The sequence below is a fragment of the Leptonotus elevatus genome, chromosome 6, assembly GCF_054856555.1.
Source record: "Leptonotus elevatus isolate MCC_2025b chromosome 6, RoL_Lele_1.0, whole genome shotgun sequence".
NCBI lineage: Eukaryota > Metazoa > Chordata > Actinopteri > Syngnathiformes > Syngnathidae > Leptonotus > Leptonotus elevatus.
The window spans coordinates 8,138,704-8,156,525 of record NC_141244.1 but is presented as its reverse complement, the minus strand read 5'-3'; the positions used below and the strand labels follow the sequence as shown (position 1 = coordinate 8,156,525).

At 38.2% G+C, this 17,822-nt stretch overlaps 1 protein-coding gene across 1 annotated transcript in view; it reads left to right on the top strand.

Annotated features, from left to right (window-relative positions):
• The window catches only part of LOC147171923 (uncharacterized), a 30,731-nt gene that overhangs the window by 1,421 nt on the left and 11,488 nt on the right, over nucleotides 1–17,822 (top strand). Inside the window, exons 2-7 of the mRNA XM_086078806.1 lie at nucleotides 1,010–1,172; nucleotides 1,298–1,369; nucleotides 1,455–1,531; nucleotides 2,029–2,129; nucleotides 5,437–5,553; nucleotides 8,541–8,615. Coding sequence (XP_085934932.1) covers nucleotides 1,010–1,172; nucleotides 1,298–1,369; nucleotides 1,455–1,531; nucleotides 2,029–2,129; nucleotides 5,437–5,553; nucleotides 8,541–8,615 — 605 coding nt within the window. The remainder of the gene's footprint in view (nucleotides 1–1,009; nucleotides 1,173–1,297; nucleotides 1,370–1,454; nucleotides 1,532–2,028; nucleotides 2,130–5,436; nucleotides 5,554–8,540; nucleotides 8,616–17,822) is intronic.

Here is a 17,822-nt window from a genome sequence, read left to right as displayed (position 1 = left end):
AAAACTTGTATCCCCTGCTTCATGTTTTTCAATAAATGCATGAAGAAGACACGTGTGTTTTTGAGTTTTAGAAACAAGGTTTTGGAACAAGAAAAATTATATTTATCACAGATAAACAAAAGAAAAGCAAGAACACACTTGCATCCTGCAATGGACTATAGGTGCGTTAAATGACTCTGCACGCAGTAGGAAATGTCATCATACGTAAAAAAAGCTCAAACGACTGATGAATGTTAACCGAACTGGCTATGACGTGATGAGCAACTGCTCATGTGTGGGAATTCTTTGGATTTTTTTATTATATCATTATCATTATATTAGTTGAAAAATTATATGAAAATTGCAATATTATCGTTTATCGCAATAATTTCTGGCGCAATTTATCGCCAAGCAAAATTTCTTATCATGACAGGCCTAGCAAGTACTGGAACGCGGCCCACATGTCGCAAACAGCAACCGTAAACAGCGCTGATGTGTGAAACCCGGAAGTCGGAAGTCCCGCCTCCTCTGTGGCATATACCCCGCACTATGATCTAAATAATTTCCACACTACCACAAGCTATGCTAAATAAACAAACCAAATGCTATGCTTGTAAATAACTAACTCAAAATTGATATCAAGATGTTCGCAACTCCAACTCGCTAAGGAGGCACGTATGAGACTGAGCCGGTGGGTGGCAAAGCGGCTACGTCAGCCTCACAGAAGTGACGTAGGTACTACGCGCTCGTCCAAAGAGAGGAAAGACAGCCAAATTGTGTTTATCCCAGGGTTTATTTAACCTGAAGATCGCGCCACATAGACATTTTTGCCCAAATTCAAGCTTTCAACAAACATGCACTAAAATGTCAGCATAACGACCAGGCCACGTAGACAGCATTAATTGACACCCATTTATACAGTTTTATAAGCAAAAAAAAAGAAGAAAAGTTGATTACAGGTTGATTTTCTCTTTAATTCGTTTTAACCTGTTATTCAACACTGAAACTGTTAAACCCTTCTAAAATTTAGGAAGCAGAAGATGGACAACGAAGCAAAGCTGAAGTTAAAGGTCAACTTGCTCACAGCTCTGTGCTTATAAACATTGGAAAGTGTTTGCTTTTAATCATCATCATCCCTCCATTCCTCAACTATGCTTCGCTGCAAAGAGAAGGACAGATGCTGCTGCCAAAAGGTTTTCAATTTCAAATCCTCATTACAAGTTTGCTTTAAGTACAAACCATTATATTGAAATTCAACAATCAAATCTCTCAGTAATAAACTGTACTGTCGTTTCATCTTTTTTTATTTCTTATCTAGATGGCCAGATTGTAGATGTGGGCTTGGGTCAAAAGATGCATCTCTTGTGTAAAGGACAGGGGAAACCAGTTGGTAATCTGACATGTTTTTGTTTTTTAAATTAACAATACTACTGTTGCTGCCTTGTACCATCAGGCTAACTAATCCATGTTTTTAGTTTTACTAGATGCACCAACTGGCATGTCCTCAGACATTTGGTTCTATGTCCAAGAGAGCGTTGCCACATTAACAAAGGTGAGGAATTAATACACTAAAATTATATCAATTGTATTTTCTTATAGTAGGCATGTTCATTCCAACTGAGGTCTTGCAACAACAATAAATATTTTAACTGTAAATAAATAATTCTCTCACTTTGAGAGTGGGTTTACTTATTGTCGTGAACCTGTTTTTCAGATGATTTTTGTTTTTTCTTCAAAAAGATTATTTGTTGTTGAATTGGATAGCAAAGTTATGATAGGTTTGAATAAATACACTGTGACAATGGATATTTCTGTAGAAGGAGCTGCTATTTCTAAGGGCATGTTTTTTCCCTCCTTTTTCTGTCGGGCCTCATAGAGATGGTCCATGCTGTGACTCTGCCATGTCGTTTCTGCTCTAAAAAGCTCATTGCAGCACAGTTAAGGCTGACAGGCTGCCCAATGTTATTTGTCTGAAATATGATCAAAGTTAGGTCACAGGCTTGCTTGGTAGAATCTGATGACCTAATATCTTATTTGTACACTTTGCAGGTTTGTACCTATGACCGAATGGGGTTAGGATTTAGCAAGCGTCTGATGCAGAATGAAACCACAGGAACTGAGAAGGTTTGGGGAATTTCCACAACTGGACGGTGTGTATCTAAACTCTCCATTGTAAATAATTTAAATCTATCAATATTTACATTATATCTGCATGAGAAGATGGTTTATGTTCACAGTGTTTGTACTAAGCAAAGCTTTAGTCACTTTTTATTGGGTCAGGGCCAAGCTATTATATATTAAGCGGGCACAAAATGTCTCAGTAGAATGCTTTTTAATTCTTGGGTCTTGTAATAATTTAATTTAATATATATTTTATTTTTAAACAAGGTTTGATTTATTCAAAAATAAATCCTGTGCAAAATGTTCAGATAACAATATTATACTAATTTTAAATTTTAATGTAAACTTACCCTTAATAGTTTGGGCAAAAAAAGAAGATATTCATAGCTTGTGCATAACTTGCTTAAATAGTAACTATTGTAAACAAGTCTGGTAAACCACCCATTCAGCATTCTGCCACATCTTAAATTACAATTCAAAAGAACATTTGGATCATATAACAACTTAAGAACAACAGCTTTTAATAATCAGCTCCAACTTTGTTTGAGTCAAGTTAAAAGGGCATGATATAAGTTTGAGTTTTAAAATAACCGTATTTTTCACCCAAAAATGTAAAATGGACCCTCTGTTCATTTTACATCATTAAGGTGCCACAATGATTGTTACCCCTATTTTCCTGTAGAGTCAAATAATGATGAGGGTGTCGGGTACGAAACTTAAGATTTCTACCTGAGCGTGACGTCAGGCGCGTGCACGCTCTCTCTTTCTTACTCCGCGGTCAGAAGGCGGAATTGTTGGGAGTATGTCGACGCCAGCGTGGAAAAAGACAAGCACGACGGGATATAAAAGTGTGTCAAAATAATAATAAAACAAGACTGCAGTGCGACCCTCCGTTTCCCGGTGGCTCATTTTGTTTGACCATCTTTGGCAACATGCAACGGGAGTTGTCACTGGAGGCGACTCCGGCCCTAGAGGGAAAAATCTCCCTTGCGTCCCCCGACCACAGTCAGGATACTGAGCAGGAAAGGATAATACCAGTCTAGTGTGACAAAAAGGGTAAAACTGAAGTCTGACAAGCGTCGTGGGAGGACGTGAATCAATATTGGAGCAGCGTTAATATTGAAGTAGGTGGAAAGACCTAAGAGGATGAAACGGGACCAACAGCTTGCTCTCTTCTTGCTAAAAAGACCTTGTCACGAAAATGCGATTGGGTCTATTTATGATGAGCATTGGCAATGCGCAATAAAACTACCACAACTAACGTCTCAGCACTTTGGACGCGTGCACATCGCTGGCTTACATTCCGCTTTTCGCCAGAGGGGTCGCAAATCTGCAAAAACTCAGAAACTTAAATCATTCCCCTTTAAACTCTTAAATTCCTTCCCTCGATTTCACTCTTTAGCACATTTTCAAATCGTTGATTTTTAAAATGACAAATTAATCAGATTAAGTTAATTTATTGCCCAACCATACCTCTGTAGTTTAAAACTGCTTACCTTCACGAGAATCCCGTGTTGTGTGGCGAAAGAATCCTGGTTGGTTATTGCGCCTTTTGGTGCTGTAAATCTTTGATGTGGCGTAAGGAAGCTGCATGCTAAACATGCGATACATAGCACATTAGTTGCCATAACTATGACTACTTCTTCTCCTTTTCTCCTAGGTCCTCTTCCATTTCTTCTTCTACTTTTTTGGCTGGCAATTTTTTTGGGGTGCAATAATGCAACGAGGGGTGCACTGATCACAATTTTCTGGCCGATCTCCGATCTTTGAAAAAGTCTGACCTGCCAATCCCGATTTTTCCGATCTCGATTTTTTTCATAACAAGCAGCATACACCTTCAGAGTTCCAATCTTATTTTATGGGAAAGCATTGAACAATATCTGTGAAATAATACAAACGGATTGTTTTAACTGCAAATTAAGTAGTTTTTTGAAATAAAAATTAAAAGCTTCTCAGCAGAAGAGGACAGTGGCTGATTTTTTCAGACCTCTGAGGAGGGAGATGAGATCGGTGGAAAAGATCGGTTTATATTTAAGGGATCGGCCGATCACCGATCCCCCAAAACTAAGGAAATCGGGGCCAATAAATCGACCGGCCGATCGATCGGTGCACCCCTAAATGCAACATAAGTATTTGACAACTTCCAAAAGAAAGCCAACACAATTAGGGAACGGGAATTTTGGGTGCCAGTCCGACCTTTAATTTTAATATATAAGTCTCAGGACCTGCCAAATTATGAAAACAATTGTGCCTTATAGTCTGAAAATGACGGTACATGTTCAAGTATAAGTGACTAATGAAGAGTTTGGACTGTGTAGGTAGGAGTGACTGATACGACACCTTTAGCATTTTCCTATCTAATGCCGTTTGGAGTGAGGTACTAAATCTTGCGGTCTTTGCCATCAGATTTCGTTTGTTGATCTTTAAATCTGTCTATGGATTGAGCACCAAACAGTAGTCAGCACCTATTTGTCCCACCAAACAATCCATTTCAGATGCAAGCAATCCATTTTCCAGGATTCAATATGCCAAGGGGTTTGATGACACCCTGCCAGAACCGATGAATAAGTGATTCTTGTGAAATCTGACACCAAATGGGACACAGTGAGCTTGATAGATTAGTGTATTGTACCTAGAACAGACGTAAACTACCTGAGATAAGATACTGCATCGCATACACATGTAATAATTATGTTCCTTGTCTTGATGTGTTTGTTTATTTGGTAACTTAATAATACAAGAATATTAAATGCAACATGAAATGTAACTGCTGATTTTACTTTTAGTTTAGTTTATTATTATTCGGATGTCATATGGGGTGTTTTTTAATCTTTCCTCACAAACTACTTATTCATCTTGCACTCTGAAGTGGTGTTGATATATTTAAACCTGTTAAAAGAATTATTCAGTGAAATTATATGATCCTTCTTCATCTTTCCATTTATCGCTGTCAGTGGGAATCTTCACATTTGTAAAACATCTACTTTTTAGGAAAACCGAACCCAACTCCCCAACCCCTCCCAGTCTTTAACACACGACAAAAGCTATGAGTAATCTTTACTCCATGTACAGCACTGTGTTGTTTGCACCAATGGTTGTCTTCAAGTGCTCTATGAATAAAGTTGAGTTGAGTGAAATAAATCAATAAAAATATTCAGTCTACATGGGGAGGGACCAATACTATTGATTTGTGATAAAGGTTTACATCCATCCATTATCTAACAGTGATGAAATGCATACTGTATATGTAAGGTATTGTCTGCATTAATAAATCAACCTCCTCGACCTAACTAAGACATCTCTTATACTAACTGTATGAGTTGTGTTGTCTTCCAGGATGGTGGATGATCTGCACCGTCTGTTGCTGACTGCTGGGATCGCCATGCCTTTGATATTGGTCGGCTCGGAGATCGGCACACTCAACAGCAGGTTCTACAGTCACATACATGATGTGTAAGTTTCAAGAAATAAAGTATTTCCATGTAGGTGAATGCTTTAATGACATGTAATATTGCAAAACTATAGTTAAGTATATGATAATATTGGTCCATTTACAGTACCTTGTGAAACACTTTGCCTAATTTCAGGCTTCAAACATAAATATATCTAATTGGATTTTTGTGTGTGAAGAATAACACCAAATGAGACACAATTGTAAAGTGGAACAAAATTGATATCATTTATATTTTTTAACACACAAAAAAGTAGGGAGTGCGGAAATATTCAAGCTGACCGCTAATTTTGTAGAAGTACCTTTTGCTGCGATTACAGCTGCAAGTGTTTTGGGGTATGTGTCAATCAGTTTTGCACATTTAGAAACTGAACATTTTTCCATGCAAAACAGCTCCAGCTCAGGTGGTGGAGAGTGTTTGTGAACAGCGGTTTTCAGATCTTTCTACAGATTCTCAATTGGATTCTGGTCTGGATTTTGACTTGGCCATTCTAACACTTGGAGACGTTTATTTCTTTTGAACCATTCCAATTGTAGATTTTGCATTATGTTGAGGATCATTGTATTGTTGGAAAACACATCTCCATCCCAGTCTCAGGTATTTTGCAGACTCCAATAGGTTGTCTTCAAAAATTGCCCTGTTTTTAGCGCCATCCATCTTGCCATGAACTCTATCATTTCTGTCCCTGCTGAAGAAAAGCAGCCACAGATCATGATGCTGCCATCACCATATTTGACTGTATCATATTCCACACAGGGGCACTAGCGTAAAAAAATGTTTCCCTTAAAAAAATCTAATTACCATTTTAAAATCTACTTGAGTCATGTTTATCTGATATTTATGTTCCTTTGATGACCATAAACATTAAAGTGGGGGAAACTAGTAACTCCCCTCACCACCTCCCCCCCCACCTCCCCCCAGAATTTTAATTAAATGGGGGCAAATACTTTTCATGGCACTGTAGATGCAATGGTGACAGTCAACTTGGTGATTTACATGTACAGAAAAGCGCTCCTACATTTAGAATCAAAATGTTTTAAGACACAAGAGCAACAAAGGTCTAATTTGTACTTAAAACATCACCACTCATAACAAAACTTGACAAATGTGTAACGAAGCACACGTGCAAAAAGCAGGGCAAGGAATCATGAACAAGCGTCAAATTCTGATTTGAATAAATAGCTAATAAAAAAGGTTATATAAAACTTATTATATATTTCAAATCTGAATATGTAATCAAATCTTTAAATTGGGAAATTATGGTATGAAGTGCTTCTCAATCTCACTCTTGCGTAGCCACCTAAGTGACAATGCAGTGATTAATGTGACAAGAAGCTGGTACTCGGGATGAAAGATTTTGTGTTTACTCAGAGCTGGTATTGCTGCCGTCGAGGGAGAAAATTAAGTAGTGGTGAGGTGACACCTTTCCAAATGGAATAATTACCCAGCACCACATATATGTGTGGTCATGAGCCAATTTGGACTGAAACATACAATTCCACATAGAAACACCTTGGGTGACAAAGTTTACCTCATGCTAATTACAATATTACCTTGAAAGGTTAAGAACCAGGATCGTCAATGATTCTGACCTCATCAAAAATGATTAATACAATTTGATACTACAGGCAACAGTTTTTTTCCAGATTTGAAAATACATTTCACCTTGACTTCAAAAGGCTTCTAAAGTTTAGGTGCAAAGTTGCTACATTTATGCTGTGGGTGCGGGTGTGTCCCCCAGGCTGATGGTCACATGGGGGTTGTTGACAAAATCCCTAGAAGCAATCTCAGCAATGTTGTTTTTGCAGTGCAGTGTAGTGACAAGTGCCACTACATTAGCGAGAACAAGCAAGCAAACAGAAATTCATGGCAAACATAGGAGGCCAGCCTCCTGGGGTCCAGAGTCTGTGGTTCATTTGCATCTTAAAGAGAGAGGACATTTCGTTGTGGACATTAATGGCAAAATAAGGGACACAGTATACCGGTACCAGTATCTGCTGATAATGTACATCTGTACTCAAACTTTGACTTAAATATTCTGATACTATGATACCAATAACACTTCCACAGCATAACATATACTTTACGGTTACTTTTAGATCACAGGAACAATATTTTTGTTTTTGTTTTGAGAAATTGAGATGAACCATTTTATTGTTACTCTGTGAATGTGGTCTGTACAGTTAGCAGGCATTACAATTAGCAAATGGCTGAAGCTAGCTGGCTACAAGATGCCTCTGCTACCCATGTATGATTACAGCGAACTCTGTCAGAAGATTATTGCGCTGGAAACTAAAGTGCAAAGACTAGAGGTATATGGACTGTGTGGGAATGAAACTCATTGTAATGGACGAGCATGCTAACACGCGGCTAATTAACACCAACAAGGCTGCTGAGAAACATGAGTGTTCCAGGTCCCTGGAGGATGTGGATCAGGCAGAACCCAGCACCCAGAGCCAGGTCTGTGATGCGACGGGCTGTCTGAATACATTCCCAATGACTATCCCAATACAAACAACCACAGAGAGAGTATGTCAAACGCCACTGTGGACTTTTACATCCAGCATCTTCACGACAGCTGTACGACAGCATTTTACAGTTCATCATGCCAATAACCAGAAACTTTGCACGACCATTGCAAAGGAATGGAACAACATTCTGTAGGCCACAATCGAGAAGCTGATCAACTCTATGTGAAGATGTATTGGACTGTGTGGTTACATCATGACGGGTTTTCTGACCCATTGACCTCCCTGATAGAATAATACTGCATTTTTAGAGTTCTCTTTCGTTGTGGGCAGCCTAAGGGAGGTAAAGTGGGAGCAAAAAACGTGTTGTGTTTATATATATATTTTCATGTAACTAGGGGAACTCTGCACCCGAGATTTAGAATTAAAGTCGAAACATCCAGTTTCAACTTTTGCCATGACCTGATGATTGACTGAGTATTGACACAGATATTTATATGTGTCCCCTCTTTGTTGTCAGGCAAGTGACAGACCTGGTGTTGATTGATCCTATCCCGGAGGACATTTTTGAAGATGAGCTGTGGACAGACTACTGGTGAGTTTATATAGTATATCACGTAAATGTACATTTTTAACATAGGTTAAAGAGAAAACTATGAAGGGTTGTGGGAAAAGCGATTTTATATGAAGATTGAGAAAAGAAGAAGAGGCAAAATGGGGGGAGGAGCTCAAGGTCACTCAGCAGTTTTGAAGGGCAGAAAGGAGTAGATAAAAAGTGAGAGGCAGGGTTGAACAGAAGAAAAAAACAGCTATATCAAGAAAGAGGATTAGGAGCTAGGGTAGCTAGCTTTTCTTGAATCAAGTTCCACACTCTTCCTTTATTGGCCTTTGTGGTGAGAAGAGTTGATTATCTTTCCTGGGCGGGCATCATTAGCTTGATTAAATGGAGACAAAAGAAAGTAATTTGCTGGTCTCAATCTTGTAGCGTGAAACAGATGAATGAAGAGCGAGAGTTGTGATGTGGTTAAGACAGACTATTAATGCATCATAAAACTACTTTAATCCTGCATGTGAATATTACTGTACTTCATGTCAATTGGCTTGTCTTGGTTGTCATATTTATCTCATTAAGCAGTTACTGTCATATACGGCGGTGGCTTTTGTTATTAATAGCGCTGAGCTGTAGATGTTTTTTTTAATGAATGTTATGCAAAATTGTTTAATAATATTGGAAGGATCTTTACGGGTGCAGTGTATCGTTCCATTTAATCTTATGTAACGTGGATATGAAATGCATCCACTCATTCATTTAGCCACAAACCTTACAATGTCAATTAAATACAGTTAATAACATGTTACAGACTATTCAGGTTGAAAAAATAGTTATTGCTTAAAAATAACAAGAACATAAGGTGGTTGAGTAAGGATATATATTGCTTCCTTTTACTTATGGCATGGCTCTCAATGTTAATCACACACATGATCATTGTGAAAATCAGTTTGCAGAGGTGGGTAATTTACAAACAAAACAGGCCTAGACAAAAATGATCTCTTTGAATCTCTGCTATCAAATGATTGTTGCCCCCGTCAACAGGTATTATGGCCCATTCATGGTGAGAAAACTGCTTCAGTTGTTTCAGGTCTAAAGGGTATTTTTTCTAGTTGACTTCTTCGTTTCACAGAAGTTCAGAGAGATTTATATCAGGCCTCATTCAAACCCTAATTCCAATTAAGTTGGGATGTTATAATTGGTGATTTGCAAATCCTTTAAATTAAATGCTCTACAAAGACAAAATACTTAATGTTCAAATTGATCAACTTTATTTGGGCCAGAACAGCTACCGCTGCTCCAAAAAATCCCAAACTTCTCATGCAGCTTAATAGCCACGGCCTGAAAACATCTATATGATAATATTTGGTTATACATGTAGCACCACTTAGTGGTGACAAGAAATGTCCTACTTTACATTTTCATCTATTGTGCCGAGCCCGTTTGAGGGATCCAGTTGAAATTTTGTCAGAAAAGCCTTAAGATGTTATGTTACAAACTTATATTTATTCGTGCTGATAGCACCACTTACTGGCAATTTTTTATTTAATAATAATAAAAAAATCAATTTTTTTTTCTCCAACCAGGTTAACTGGATCTACCTCATATTTGCTCACAAGAGTGTTTAGGCCTTCATGATGTCATAACACGAAGTTTGTGAGTTTTCGCGAATCCTTGTGGGCGTAGCACGTTACTGTTTGCCAAAAAAACAATGCCAAATTTGAGGGCTTTAACGAACACAGAGACTCATGAAACTTGGCACACACATCTGGCCTCACAAATGAGCAATATTTTATCATGTATTGTGCGATTTTTACAAAAATTACTCTCTCGCGCCCCCTATAAATTCCCGGTTGTACGTTTAAGCAAGATCTACAAAATAATTTTGGTATTTGAGGGAGCCCAAGACCTACAAAAAAGTCTCTTGGACCCATATGCTTAGATGAACAGGGAGTGAGCTACGGATTTTTTAATGTACGATTTTTGCCAATTTTATGAACATTTACAGGGGGCATACTCTTGCTCATTTCTTCTACACGTTTGATACAATTGACTTCAATCTTGGTCTGGACCATGTCAAGACCTGGACCATTAACAGGGGAAAATAATCTTGAGTTTTCTAAATACTATATGACGTGGTCGGGGCATCATATTTTGTGCTTCATATTTCCTTCGCTATGAAAGACAAAATACGTAATAACTCCCCGATAGATGCTTCAAAAAATCCCAAACTTCACTTGTATGTTTATAGTCATGACCTGAAGGTATCTCTATGACAATATTCAGTTATAAATATAGCGCCACCTAGCCCTTGGGTCGACAATTTTTTTTTTATGACACATAAAGTATATTGTCCAAAATTTGGATACTCTTTGTAAGTGTGATAACTAAGTCATTTATGAATAATTTTTTTACTTTCCACCACTCAAAATGTTCAGTGACTTCAGAACAATCCATTCATATGTACTTATGTATTTATTTATTTTTGATGCCTTCTATGGACAATAAAAGCAATAAAGTAAGAGTAAAAATAACTATGATAAGCGTCCTATATATATATATATATATATATATATATATATATATATATATATAGGACGCTTATTTTTGAGGGTCTTATCGTTGACCCAAAAACTTTACACACTCATCACATCTGGCGACAAAATTATTCTATATGTTATTATGCCATTTTCAACGAAATTCTGCTTCCAAAGTGCCACTACCCCAACGTGCCAGTACCCCAACCTGCAAGTAACCCAAAGTTACCCGGGCTGCAAGGGCCCTTTATAGCTGCCTGCAGCTCTAGTTTTATTTTTCGTGTGTGCAAATATTCACTTATTTTGAATTTTATGCTGCGGCATGGTCATATTTATCACAGTGTTACATCACCATTCCTTTAACAACAGTCAACAAGCGTTTGGGAACTGAGGATGTTTGAGGTGGAATTATTTACTTTTCTTGCATGGCATGAAACCTCAGTTGCTCAACAGTCCAAGGTTTCCGTTGTAGTATTTTGCGTTTCAAAAATGAATACATTTAAATAAATAAATAAAGGATTTGTGTCACTGTTCCAGTATACGTTTGGAGCGGAGTATACCTCAGCAGCAGTTTTGTGCCTTGTGTGCAGATTATGCATGACCCAAGTCGGATAAATAAATATCCCTGCAAATGGCTTATTTACATGTGACTAAAAGTGGAGCAGTACCATTTATAAGCTGTATGTGTCCAATTATGTTTTGATTAATGTGCATTCATCGACATGAATAGTACATGATGGTCCCGCCAGAATCCAATTACTGTAGAGAGGCAATGTTTGAAGGAAATAAAGCAAATACTTTATTTACTCAGACGTTTCATCATTACTGTCCGATTTGCACGGAGGAGTAAAAATAGAAACAAGAGTGGGATAAGCAGTAAAAAGATATCAAAGTAATGCAGTACAGATCTTTGCTTCACAACATTACAGTGCGATTGGCCTGGCATCAGCCAGCTTTATTTAATTCCTTTCTTTGTCCTTATAGCTCAGTGGAGTCTTCATGTGGGTGTTTATATCTTTTCGTACATGGTTTTATTAGCTGTTTGTCGTTATCTGGAGACAAGATGGAATGCAATGGGGTGCAGGCCTGCACCTGAGAAGGAATCTAGGTAGACCAAATCAGCTCTGGAGAATTAGAGGATTTACACATCAAAGCTCTGTTCATTAACCGAGGCTCACTCACAAAATTAGTTCTGTTGCGTCCTACAAAATGAATCGCCGCCATCTCCCAGGAATGGTATCTCTGTGCGTGGGGGTGCATTCGTGTGGGTTCACTTATGTGAACTTATAAGGGGTCAGCGTTCCTATGTAGAGTTTTTCTCAGCATGATATTCATTTTCTCCCGGACATGGATAATGCTTCTTGATGAGAAATAAGGCAGTGGATCTAGCATCAGAGATTAGCGCAAATTCCAGTGTGTGTCTGGACAAATTGCATTCAGGACCAGACTGAGTGATTGATTTTAGTTAGTCAGTGCTGTGCTGCATTCTCTATGCTTTAGAAGCCCTGCATGTGCCCCTAAAGGTTACCTTGCCAGCCAGATTGATAATTGTGATTCACTCGAGGGAGTTCTTCACATTATCAATCTGGTACTTCACTAGGCAGACCCATTTGGGACAGGCGGGGCTTGCTGTACAATACTTCGAGCTAATTGGACGATGCGGCATCTTTGCACATTTTGTTTTGAAAAAAAAAGTTTGTTTCTACCTTATTCCGTTCTTCAGTAATCAACAATAGAAAATAGGTTAGTTTCCCCCAAATGCTCTGTTTTGGACCAAAATACGGAGAAATCAAGCTTTTAGTGAAACGATATTATTTCATGCACTCTCGTGAATTTGACACCTTTTTTTTCCATGAATGATGCCACAAACATCTAAACAGTGCTTTACTTCTGTAAAACACTACCACCAACAATGAAAAAGTGTTTTTTGATAGCAAAATAAGTTTATTTACATTCAACAGTGTAACAATTTGACAAAACAATTTGACAAAACAATTTGGCAAACTATTTACAAATGTGTGCAACTGTGGTACTATTTACAATTGTGTGGATGTTTCAACGACACAGTTTTTCTTTTTGTGAGGTATATTGTGTAAAACTCCCCTGCTTGCAAGGGGACGCAACAGGATTTGCACCACAGATTAGTGTCACTGCGATTGCCCCTTCGCGTGCACTTTCTTGCCGGCCTTTTTTTCCGGGGAGTAGCAGGTATATACTGCAGTGTGTGTTTGGCCATGTTGTCATCAAGTCTACTCTCAGGATCATGATACGGTAACCTGGTGTTACGTCTGGCTTCCTCATGTCCTTCAGTTCCTATACCAGGTGGTAAGAGATGTTCTGATCCATCTTATCCACTCCATTCATGGTGGCATCGTAGTCCAGAACCAGTGTCTTCTCCGTGATCAGACTGTACCCACTCCTCCGATGAATATGCATTGGACTCGGGGTACTCTTCATCGTCCGATTGAACGTCCGCCTGTGCAGAAGTGCTCGTTTTCCGCCGTTAGCATCGCTAGCCGGTGAGGCTTTACGCGATTGAAGTCGCCGCGTCAACGCTTCCAACTTCGGCGTCAACGCTTCCAACTTCGGCGTCATCCTCGGAGTCACCATCATCATCATCATCAATGTGCTCTTTAGCATTGGTCGATGCTTTTCGTCTTTGAAAAAAATGCTCAAGCATGCGCTGCTTGCAACCGGTCGCCATTTTCGCTTCCTCAGTCATTCTCCCCTCAACACTCTAGCTCCGCCTCACGTCTTCTACTGACGCCTACCCGATCTTGTCCAAAGAGAGTCAAATATTTTTTATTTGAATTTGCAACATGCACAGATCTGCACTAATTGGCAGTGTAGATTGTGATCTTGGTGCTGAAGTGCTGCGTTTACAAGTGAAAATATGGCATAAGATTGTTTTGGTAATGCAAAGCTGTCCTTGCATTGTCATGTAACACATATTGGTAAGACACCTGGGAACTGTTTTAATAGGTGAAAACAAAGCTAAATGTCTGTCCATGTCTTAATGAATTGGCCAGAATGGCTTGCTTCTGAGAGAAAATAAAGCGCTGGTTTCTATTTCATAAGCAATATTTTTTTATAACTGCAAATCATGCAAAGCTTTGTGCTTAATCTCTTAGTTGAATCTCTCGGCTCGCAAAGTGTTCAGTGTGTACAATTGCAGTAAAAGTAATTATGCTGTCCAGACTCTCAACACTGGCCATTATTTAAAAAAAAGACTACTGCAGGATTTAGACAAATGCTGTCAAAGTGCATTGTAAATGGCAGTTAAGGAATTACATTGATAATTCTCAAATTTTGTTTGGGGAAGAATTCATTTAACATTCACGCGTGTGTCCTTTCTTTGTGTGTGTGTGGACCATAAAACTAATTTACCCCATGGGGAATATATTTGCTCGGAGAGCAGAGACAATGGCAAACGCTGCCGTCTGATGAGATGGTCCTTACAAATTAATGAATGCGGATTGATTGGAAAATTCTTCAAATTTAATGTACCATAATTGCATTGAGTGAAACTCACAAGAGCATCACTTGGGCTTCTTTTCTTAGTCTCTTCAACTCTGTTTAGTTTTCTCTTTTCATTTTCATCCCCTTGAAGCTTTTCAGTTTTTGGAGACCACGTTTGTATGTGCACACACATAGGCTACACACACAAAATGACAAAGATTTATGTTGTTTTTCCCCCCCTAAAAAAAATTCCATTCAAAGTGTAATTTCAGGTTTATCAAAACAGATGTCAGGGTTCTTTTCCCTGCAAGGGAATTTTCACTGAATGGATGTAGTTAAATTATTAGGTATTACACAGAGGGATAGACAAAGTGATTACAGAAGGACCTAGTGCCGAGTGTCAACTGGCCATAAATAGCACATTATTCCAAGTTGGCAAAATTACTTTCTCTACCTGCTCGCTACTTAAAGGCCCTGTATAAAGTGAATTTAGAGTTTTGTTTAGTTTTGTTTCTAAATTAATTATGCATTTTATGGTATTTGCTGAAAACATGCAAACACTGAGAATTCTGTACTTTACAATTTTGGATATACAGGGAGTCCATAAAGTCCCAGACTTTGTGGTTAAAAAAAAAAAAAATCTAATACTTTTTAATTTAAAAAATAAATAGATAAAAATCATTTGTAATGTTGATAAATAATATTTTCAACATGATTTCCATCATTTATAATGCATAATTTGATGCGCGTGGAATCGATTGAAGGTTAAATTCTTCCACAATTGTACCGTAGAAACCATCGTTCTCGCCTACTAAGAGTAGCAAATCGATTCATTCTTCTTTAGACAGAGCCGTCTTCATTCTAGGGATGATAAATAATATAAATATAATAGAGAAATCCCTTATGTACGCAGACTTTGTGGTCACCCTGTATAGTCAGAAGCGTTATTATGCATTAGCATTTGAATGTGACAATGCTTCCAACGTTAATATCATCCAAAATATTGCGAGTTCGGTTCTAATATTTTCAGACTTTGGCTATGACATGTCTACAAATGAACTCATAAATTTGGGGGATTGCTTTTTTGGACATAAAGTGACATAATGTTTTGTGTCTACGGGGCAACTGGGAGAACCAACATTACGACGTGAATAGAATAAAAAATATTGTGAGCTTTGTTCCAATATTTTCAGACTTTGATTAGCACCTCTCCATGTGTTGACATACATTTAGATGATAATCCATCATAGTTTTTGTATACAGTATATGCCACCATAATGGACCATTTGCACATAACTGTACAGTGGATGGGGTGGGTTGCGCTCACGAGTCACTTATTTTTTCTCTCTTGAAAGAAGAATATGAAACCTGAGAGGGTTATGAGTGCCATCTAAATTATGGCAATACTTGATGACTCCATACGGCATTTTTTATAGCGCAATAGACCAGTAAAGCAGTCCAAAATAGACAGCCGTGTAAACACGTCACAGTGATGACGTGGACTGCTTAAAAATGTCCAATATGGCAGCCTACAGTGTATGTCATCATTTTGATAAAAGGTTTGAACCCATTAACTTAAACCTTCTTTTTTTTACTGAATCAGATGCCATTGATATTTGCACTTTTAATGTTCATACACACTGCCTCATAGAAAAAAGGAAAAGGAACGTTGAGTCATGTATTCCTTTAAATTCCCAAGTGTCATTTATTTTGGGTTACCGGTATTCAAGCCACCATAATATGTTGTCTTGTGGCTGACAACATCAAGCAAGACACAATTAAGGCCATGGATGGTATACTGTAATAATTCTTCAAATCTGTTGCTGTCGTTGCTAATGCTCCAGTTTGTTCACAGTTTGTTTGATTTTCATTATGCCTCATAAGACTCCCAAGATCTCAATCAATCAACAGAACCAGATGTATCAGGAAATTCAAAAAATTATAATCAGAACCACACAAAATTTAACAATTGCAGTAAAGCTGGACTGTTGTCGCATGCATTTGTATTTACACCAGTTAAAATGTATAAAAGTCTTTGCTTGGTTGTGGAGCAAGAAGGACACCTTATGCTCATTTAAGGTATTACACATCTTCCATAGCAATGGAATATTTTTTCATCCTCGCTCCTACTGTGTTCTCAGCCATGTGTTATCATCCATTTCACAGATTTTAAATTATATTTTTAGACTATAATTGCTTTTGCACATGGGACGAGGGGTGTTGCAATGCCCAGGCGATGGGGGGCCAGAGACAGCAGGTGAGTTGGATGATTTGTTGTCTTTTGTTAAATGTTCAGTGAAGCATTTTCACTTGCTTTTTTAAGTATGAAAGATCTCATCATTTATTCTTTTCATTAAAACATAACTAGTTTCAAATACTATGAAGTTTTATTTAACTGAAAATAAATTCAAGAACACCAGTGTTAATATTAAAGTGTTTTCTTGACATCATAATATCAGTAACTTAAACCCTCAAAATACTGGCCTTGAACGTGACATCACATTCTTAAATCTATGCTGAAAGGACCACCCTTCTAGTTCTTTGTATTTTTCTTTATATAATTGAGAATTATAACTGCCACTAAGCCCTGCAATTGGCTGGTTACCATTTCAGGTTGTACCCTGCCTCTTGCCCAAGAGTCGGCTGGGATAGGCTCCAGCACACCCACAATCCTTCTGGGGATAAGCGGTTCAGAGAATAGATGGATGAACTGTCTGCTGCCAACTGAATGTATGGTGCAGATCAGCCATTAAGTGTAGGTTTTGTGTCCACATATTAAAATGTCCTTCAGTCGTACAGTGATTCCCTTTTCCTTCCAAAAGACTTTGCAATAATCACTTAGTATCCCTCATGCATAATAGTAAGTTGATCCCATGTAATAGACTATGTTTAAATGTTCTCTACTCATTGTAATAGTTGGCAGAAGCTCGTGTAATAGTTCGTGTTTTTTGTGCGAGCAGGCTCTCAGGTAACAGAGGCCCTGCATATAAAATGAGATGGTAATGAGGAGGGGGGAGGGGAGGCGGAGGAAGGGAGGCTTATCACCACAGGGCCAAATTCCGACAGTGAATTGCGCAGTTGTAACAAAAGTAACAGAGCGTCCATTCAGCCTGCACTAATCCAGATGGGAAAGTCAAACAGCAGAAAGTCCACGGCACAAACTCATTTCATCACTTTATTAATTTAGATATTGCCTCGCCGGTCCTGTTGGGAGGGGAAAAAAAAGCCCATCTGAAATGACCAACAACGGCAAGGC